This window comes from Patella vulgata, chromosome 5, assembly GCF_932274485.2.
Source record: "Patella vulgata chromosome 5, xgPatVulg1.2, whole genome shotgun sequence".
Taxonomy (NCBI): domain Eukaryota; kingdom Metazoa; phylum Mollusca; class Gastropoda; family Patellidae; genus Patella; species Patella vulgata.
In genome coordinates, this window is record NC_065883.2 from 14,987,916 (window position 1) to 14,996,751 (window position 8,836).

The 8,836-nt window shown below is 35.4% G+C and overlaps 1 protein-coding gene across 2 annotated transcripts in view; it reads left to right on the forward strand.

Annotated features, from left to right (window-relative positions):
* Positions 1 to 6,783, forward strand: part of LOC126821466 (translin) — a 101,356-nt gene extending 94,573 nt beyond the window's left edge. Inside the window, exons 1-6 of one of the 2 annotated variants that reach the window (XM_050549913.1) lie at positions 75 to 246; positions 2,824 to 2,917; positions 3,569 to 3,665; positions 4,353 to 4,468; positions 4,986 to 5,065; positions 5,756 to 6,783. In XM_050549913.1, the coding sequence (XP_050405870.1) occupies positions 169 to 246; positions 2,824 to 2,917; positions 3,569 to 3,665; positions 4,353 to 4,468; positions 4,986 to 5,065; positions 5,756 to 5,974 (684 nt within the window). In that variant the 5' untranslated portion in view covers positions 75 to 168 and the 3' untranslated portion in view covers positions 5,975 to 6,783. Of the gene's footprint in view, positions 1 to 74; positions 247 to 2,823; positions 2,918 to 3,568; positions 3,666 to 4,352; positions 4,469 to 4,985; positions 5,066 to 5,755 lie in introns of those variants that run through there. The other variant, XM_050549915.1, reaches the window with a different exon arrangement.
* Positions 6,784 to 8,836: the final 2,053 nt, after the last annotated feature.

An 8,836-nucleotide genomic window follows, 5' to 3' on the forward strand; every position in this document is an offset into this window, starting at 1 on the left:
GGCGCTGATATTTGTCTAAATGAACTCAGTTCGCCGAATGATATACGAAACTGTTCTGAAACTAGCTTTTTAGGTTAGTACTTCCGGTCATAATATTCACGTGAAATAAAATACTGTTTTTTAATCTAAGAAAAGCTTAGCTGTTTGTTTGCAAAATTTGATTTTATTATGGATCCGTCTGATACATTGACAGCAACTTTTACTGAATTACAAGGGTATCTACAAGCTGAACAACAGCTGCGAGAAGTAATGATCCTATTTATTTCCTCCATCACTCCATCTATAATCTATCCTATTCTCAAAATGTCAACAAATAATATCCTATTATTGGCTATTAGTTTAGCCAGTTTAGGACGATGTCAGACCATTCCTAAAGGAACCAAGGACAGGCTAGTTCCAGGCATTGTAACACACTTGTTTAGAGGTAGCATGATTTACCACAAATCGGAAATCCACCATTATTTCTACTCATCATATAATAATAATAATATTATATGGATATTTGATAATATACGGGCCATACTATATACCGGAAAACAACCGGAAAACACCAGAATACACCATTTTATACTGAATACCGGAAAAACACTAAATACCGGAAAACATCCTAAATACCGGAAAACACCCTAAATAGGTAACCCGGAGCCTGGTCCTCTGTGTGCGGTTTTGGACCAAGTGAGCGCCGATGAAGGAAGGTCAAGGTCATTACGATGTTCATTTTACAAATAGCACCCCCACCCCCACCCCCCCAAAAAAAAAATTTCCAATTTTTTTTCTCCAAATTTTGTATGCCTATTATGTTTTGAATGTTTTAAAAGACGCAATCAGTCTACCTCCATCATTGACCATATTTTATTTTGTATTTTAATTTTAGTTTTCAGTAAATTTCAGTAGATTTCAGTGTTTCAGTATTTCAGTAGATTAAACACTGCCCTCGGAGGGCCCCATTATATGCTGGTTGCGCTGGTCTCCTGATTCTTACCAGTAACGCTGGCATCAGGGTGGTACGAATTCGTGGAAGGCACGACTAGGCCAACTCCTCCCTGGATAACAAAAAACAGCAAGTATCATCAAAAGCGAGTTAATAAATCTCTGAATAGTTCGAGTTGAAGTTCCAGGTTTAACCGCTATGCCACGCAATTCTCGGACAGGCTGTAATCTGAAAAGTGTCTATCCTTTCCAAGAGCCATCCATCTCGTTGGAAGGGCTAAAAATCTACTTGTTTCTGAGCTTACTTTCATTCCAGGGTCAAATATAATCACTTGAACTATAATAATATTCAACATATTCCATCAAATTCCGAAGGCCTCACACAGGATTTTTTTCTGGATTACTTTTCAAGCTTTTTTCCCCAACTTGTTGACCAGAGAAAACCCCAACTTTCGCCCAATTGTCCATGAGAAAACTACACATTCTATCTTACTGCATTGATGGGAAGTGTTAAGCTGGACGTCTTTGAAAAGGGTTGATCGATAAATTTTCAAGGAAGCAATTGTTGTTTTTGTTTGTGAAATAGAGGACTCTAGCCGATGAGGCTACTTTCCCCCCCCGAGAACCTCGGGCAACCAATTTGTTTTATGTACTACTATCGTAATAAAACATTACTATGTTAACCACATCCTGGTGGCTGAAGACTTACACCGAATGCGTATTCGGAAAAAAAATATCCCTGAGAAAATGGTTTTTTTTCCGACAATCGATATTCGAGATGTCTTCTGTTGCACAAATTATGCTGCACTGTATAAGAATTGGCATCCTTTGATCTGAATATTGTAGCTGGAAAAGTATCATTTGCACTATTTCAAAGTAAACATGCATTTTCGTATATCGTCCCGTAATTTGTGATTATGACAATGACTTTGAAAATAATATGGGTTGAGGAACGGAAGATCTATGTTCGTTACGTGACTGGACAATTCCACCCCCGTCCCACCCTGACGATGATCCCTCCTGGAGCGGCGCGCTCTCTAAATAAATCTCGGGCACAGTTTACTCTTCTAAGTTTTCCGGTAGCTATTTAGTAACCCGGAGTTTGGTCCTCGTGTGTGGTTTTGGACCAAGTGAGCGCTGATGAAATAAGTTCATTAACATACAAGCGAGCGATCGCCTACGGTCAAAGAAAAATTTCTTTTCAGATTTTTTTAAACAATTTCTTCTCCCAAATTTCTCTCAAAAAATTTTTTTCCAGTATTTTTCTCTGTAAGATTATTTTCTACGGAATGTTTTTTTGTAAAACCAATTTCTCAGAAAAATTCCATTTTTTTTTTGTGACAGAAAAAAAAATCGGAAATTTTTTTTGGGGGTGGAGGGCTATTTGTAAAATGAACATCGTAATGACCTTGACCTTCCTTCATCGGCGCTCACTTGGTCTAAAACCGCACACAGAGGACCAGGATCCGGGTTACCTATTTAGGGTGTTTTCCAGTATTTAGGGTGTTTTCCGGTATTTAGTGTTTTTCCGGTGTTTTCCGGTATTCAGTATAAAATGGTGTTTTCCGGTTGTTTTCCGGTGTTTTCCGGTATATAGTATTGCCGTAATATACCGGTACTATTTTTCATAGCTAGTCATTTTTAATTTAAAAACTACTAACCCAGTTCAACAACCCAGTGTTGTTATCCTTTCGTGCTATATCAATTCCATATATGTAGACATTTCACACACTCCTACCATACAAAAAAAAAAACAACCCACATACATATGGACATTTATATGCAAATGTAAAGACTTAAGATTAAGCCGAAAATCTAATATAGGCCTACTCTTAAGTTCAAGATATAATATACCATACCAGTGTAATAATTAAATTATTTGATACGTTTCAGGATATAAGATTTGCAGTAAGAGATATTGAACAGACAACAAGAGAAATACAGAAAGTATTACAAGCTATACATCAACCACAAGGTTTAAATAAAAGTAATAAAAATAACATTTCTATATAAATGTGAAGAATCTGCTTGTTCCATTCTAGTTCAGCTCGGAACACAAGTCTTGTGACACTCGCCCTGTACTTTCAGGGATGGGCCTATTGACTCCTTGTCAAAACTTTTTGAGTCCCCAGTAAATTTTACAGGGCTACTTTTTACTGCTAAACGGTGGCGAATCAGTTCCTGTGAACACCTGTACAATGTAAAGGAACATTTTAGTAGAAAATAATACCTTGCTTGAGTCAGTATTTGTGACACAAAATACTGTTAAGAATACGTCCCCTCCTGCTATAGCTTGGCAGCAGCCATTGAATTCTAAATATAGGGCAACACACAAATTTAAGAACCACAGCAATACAAAGACTAAACAAAATGTAGATAAGCAGGGGAAAAAAATTGGAATCTTTGAATACATTAGAATCTATCTGGGGTAGGCAAGGCAATAAATGACTGCAGATTCTAATTTTTTCATATGATGTCTGAATGAATGTAATTTAATACAATGCTGTACCCTAAGCCTGTCTTTAGACATGGAAACAGTTCAGCGCACAATATAGACAAGATAAATCCGCAGAGCTTTTTTCTTTGATTGAACGGGTAAGATATAGAAACTATTTAATTCTGCCATTTTATGTTTCAGTTCCTCTTGCGTGTGAAAATTCTCGAAAACTTTTTAAAGATGTTCAAGATCAAATAAAAATCCTATCTGATAAAATTCCAGCCAATCAATATTACAAGTGAGTTATTGGTTATTTTTCTTGTTGTTGTAAGTATTCTGCGGGGGTTGGATGACCGAATGGTTAGCCCGTGTACGCTGTATCATACGGCCTGTCATTGAGTCAAATGGTGTGGTTTTGATTCCCCGGTTGTATATGACAAGGAGTAGGGTCGCCTGTCCAACCTCATGGGTTTTCTCCACATCCTCTGGTTTCCTCCCACTGCTAAAGACCCCTACGCGCAAGTGAATTATTGAAATAAAATTAAACCATATGTTAGTCCCGAAATGACCTAGTTTGTGTCGAGTGGACGTTAAACCCCATTTCTCTCTCTCTCTGTGTAAGTATTCTGCTGCATACCTTAGATGTGTCACCAATTGACAGTTTCATGGTTCCTAACTTTTCAATGAAATAATGTAGACATACCGGTATTCAACATGGTTGAACTACTTTCTCACATGACATCAGTGCTAAAATATTTCAGTGCACTTTAACTCCATATTGAAACCTTGTTCTCAGACCTCCAAGATCACAACTGGTCACTGGTAAAGTGCCTTATACTTTAAACGAGGCATTCTAATAACTTATTATTATTTGTTAGTTTTGTGAATGATAAACCCAATGTTTTTCTTCATACAATTGTTTACATAGTCATGGTTTTGTCCCTTTCGAATGAATTGGTAAAAAATATTATTCTTTATTTTGAAGATACCACGATCACTGGAAGTTTGCTATACAGAGATTGGCGTTTTTAGCAGCACTTGTTATATTTTTGGAAACAGAACAGTTAATAGACAGACAGACAGCAGCTGATATTATAGGAGGTACAGTTAGATTTTAGTGTGAAATAAAATGAAATGAATGGCGTTTAAAATTCTACTGTTTTGTTCCGACTGGACTAATGAAGATGGGCACACGCCATACAGGCTCTAAAAGGGAAATTTTGCCCGGACAGCGGCACTACAACCTTCTCTTGTATCAAATTCCAACTGCCAAGCCAAGGGTTCTTTTACGTGCACGTCCCATCCAAACGACTATATGTTGTTCCTTGCCAGGCCCTCTGTCCTGCATCACTGACATGAAGGAACCTCCCCAGAAAATTTCTGATGAACTTTCTCGGCCAACACCATGATCGAACACGGGACCACCAGGTTAGCCATCCAACATCTTACTCACTGAGCCACCATGACTCTATGGTACAAGCACAATATATCCCGTAAGAAAGATGAAGCAAAGAGACCGTCAGACATAAGTAAGCTGTCATATATCTATTAAATGAATCTTACAGCTTTCTTTACAAGGTTAAAATAGAATACTTTTTACAAATCTATTTCGTTTTAGTGAAAGTAGCAAAAGAAGATGGCTTCCATGTTGATTTAGATGATTATTTAATGGGTCTACTTCAACTAGCAAGTGAATTGGTAAGATAAAATATTATAACTGTAAAAACTCTAAAATCACATAAACTGGTAATTTCCCTACTAACATTTCACAGCCGTAGAACTGATGAAACCGGGGAATAACAGCTCCAAATAATTGAAATAGACTGCCTTAGTCTAATAGAAATGAAATGATGTTTAACATCTCACGTTTCTTCACCAACTGGGTTTATGAAAACAAGCATATTCCATGCTGTGTACTGTATGATAAATATTGCCCAAATAATCGTGTTTCAGACTAATCTTTATCGCATTCCAACTGTCAGTGGTTCTTTTCCGCACACGTTAATGAGTATACAGGTAGACCTTTTATTAAGCTATACTACAGCGAATCACTGACTTCATATAAACCAAATTATACTATAGCCTATTTTATTACGCTTGTTGATTAAGATTCGACCAGATCTTAGCAAGTACAAATTATTATTACCGACCAGTTTGTAATAGTGTATGTAGATGGAAAGTGTTGCACAATTCAGATAGACATTTGGTTTCTGTAACGTTATATTCATGTAAAAAATTATGAGTGTTCTTGGAACCAGTATTTACAAAATCAAATTGTGGGTCAAACTTGGTATATGTTTTCGGCCTCAATTTAGAATACAAAAAAAATATTGGTAGTATCTGTTAATAATAGTTTCCCATGTAATTGATGTTCATTATTTCTTTCAGTCTCGTTTGGCAGTGAATGCTGTAATCGCTGGTGATTATGCCAGACCACTACAAATATCTTCATTCCTGGGAGAACTTGAATCCGGATTCAGACTGCTGAATCTTAAAAACGATGCCTTGAGAAAAAGATTTGATGCTTTAAAATATGATGTAAAGAAAGTAGAAGAAGTTGTGTATGATTTATCTATCAGAGGTCTCAAACCTTCAACAGAAACATAAATAAAATCTAATTAATCAACAATTGTATCACCCTGCCGTATTTTATGCAGACATTTTTTTCTAATGGATATTGAATGATTATGTCACTGTGGGTTTTTTAATCCCTTGCAAACTAGAATCCTATAAAAAATTGAATCTCTAAAGGGATATCAGTCCTAAAAATGGTTCAGTTACTTTCAGTATTTACAAAGATATAAACAAACCAGCACCACCTTTAAATGTGGGATAAAATACTTTGATGGGCCTCTTTTTAATCTGATTGAATCCAATTCAGAGGATAATCTGCTGTTGGTATTTGTGTTTTGTTTTCTTATTTATATGGTAAATAATCAATTTGAGTATATTTTAGCTTGGATTAAGCTGTGAAATATTAGATATTATCCAGAAAAATGTTGATCAGGATAGACATCTGTAAGCACTAATGTGCCATTACTGTACGTTATATTTGATTAGTGGTCCAATCACAAGGTATTTAGAAATATGTATTACGGTACTGAAACAATGTGAAATACTTTAGGTCTGTTAAAACAGGATTAATAATAGATATCTTTAAAACATAATAGAAACATTAATATCAGCCATATTTCATTGTATAAAATAACATAAGTTACATATCATCAATCATAGACTTCTTTTATTTTGTTACAATAGAGCAAACTTGTATATTTATATGATTGTAAAGCCCAGTATTCAACTAATAAGTAGGACATTGGTTACTTCATGCATCATGTCTACAATGCTTGCAATATAGGACCACATACAGTCAGCCGTGCTACAGCATAAAACAAATAAATTCATTTACAAAACTACTGTCTTGTTCTGTTGTGAATTTACCCATTCTCCCATGCTGTTGCATCTTTTTGATAACGAAAATATGTGATGTATTTGTAATAATGAAATGGGGTTTAAAGTTTTGCTTGGACAACAGTGCTACAGGCTACCACCCTTACGTTGATTTTCAACTGTCAGGGGGTCTTTAAAATGCTGCCAATGATATGCATGACATCTTGGGTTTTTGACCCATCCGATTGAATAAACACTTGTCCATAACAAGACCTACGTCCTACCACCACTGACATGGGGAAACCAAGCTAGAAAGTCGTAAGAAACTGAATTTCTCAGTCAACACCAAGATCGAACCAGTGTCCTTCTGTACAGAGCTGTCGACTCGTTTTGATTTGCTTGTTACCTTATTATCTTGGGAGTATCAACTCGTTTAGAAACTGAGATTAAGATGATGTGCTATTTAAGGAGCAATGGTTCTAGTATGTACATTAACATATACATATTTCTACTGTTGTGCTCCGACTGGGTTAATGAAGACGGCCATACAGTCTGCTGTGAGGAAAATTTTGTCCAGGCAGTGATGCTATGACCTGCTCTTATTTCGAATTCAAACTGCCAGAGTTCTTTTACATGTATGCCAAAGTGTACACAGGACCTGGGGTTTTTCGTCCCATCTGAACAACGCTGGAAAATCCAAACAAACTTTCTCTATCGGCACAGGGATCAAACATTGGACCTCCAGGTTAGCGAGCCGATGTTTTACAGAATAAGCCATCGTGGATACATTAAGCAGAAAGGATTTGTGTTTGTATCAGATTACTGGGGTGGATTTTATACTGATTAACACCGCTTCTATTGACCTATTGGTACACATGCAACACTGTTCTTATAAATAAGCAGTTATAGTTACACAAATAGTTTATTGACATAAACAACAAGTATTTACAAAGAAAAAGCCATTTTGTTTTTTCAACTAAAAAATGTACATCTCTTTACATAAATATTAACAACAAAATACAGGCCTAATCAGTTTTAAAATATGAATGATTTTAGCAGAATTGAATTACAATCTTTGGTCATATTTTTTCTACCATGTAAAGTGCAAGGTCTTGATAATTATGGTAAACAATGGATCAAAGCCTTGATATGTTCTATACTTGGTTACAGCTTGAAAGCAAGATGAATTTGTATTAATAAAAAAAAAAACCATCAATCATTGTCCTAAGTTTGAAACTTTTAGCCGAAATAAATTATTAAATTAGGTTTATCAGATTTGTTATTTCTAATAGTGATCTGACAAGCTCTATACGATTCAATTTTCATTTGGTGGCTTAAGTAGAAATCAATTTTTTTAGATCGAACTGCAGACCATAAAAACTTCAAAGTTTTAAAGAGCTTTCTAAAAGAAACATATATTTTGGCACCATGTGTAAGTTAATACATTGTAATTGTTTCCCATTTGAAAACTTAGGTTTATAATCAGAGTATTTACAACATTTCGACCACAAGAGGTTTATAACCCTAACAAGTTAGCTTCTATCAACACCAGTTAGCACCAATTAAACCTCTGTTGCAGAAACGTTGGTGCCAGAAACATATATCTGGCATTGAGTTTGAAAGGCAGTATGCACCACTGTAAAGTCATACTTTGATTAAATATTTAAAGACAAATTTGTGGAAATATTTCAAGATATATTTAAATAAGTTAATAAGAAGATCAAGACAAGAATTACCTGACCGATAATATTCTGAAATATTTACAAACACTGCTTGGCGTTACAACTAGAATGTTAAAATCTTTATAGTATATTCCTGTTAACGATCTGGGACGAACACCAGTATTTTATTGTGTTAGGTCTAGAATAAACCCAGTGGAGAAGTTAAAATTACTCTACTCTGCTGGTGCAGAGTATAAAAGTATAAAATACTTATTGGAACAAGGACTTGATAAAGATGGTAGAGATCGTGTTTATAATAGGACACCAGTATTTTATTGTATTGAGTCTAGAATAAACCCAGTGGAGAAGTTAAAATTACTCTACTCTGCTGGTGCAGAGTATAAAAGTATAAAATACT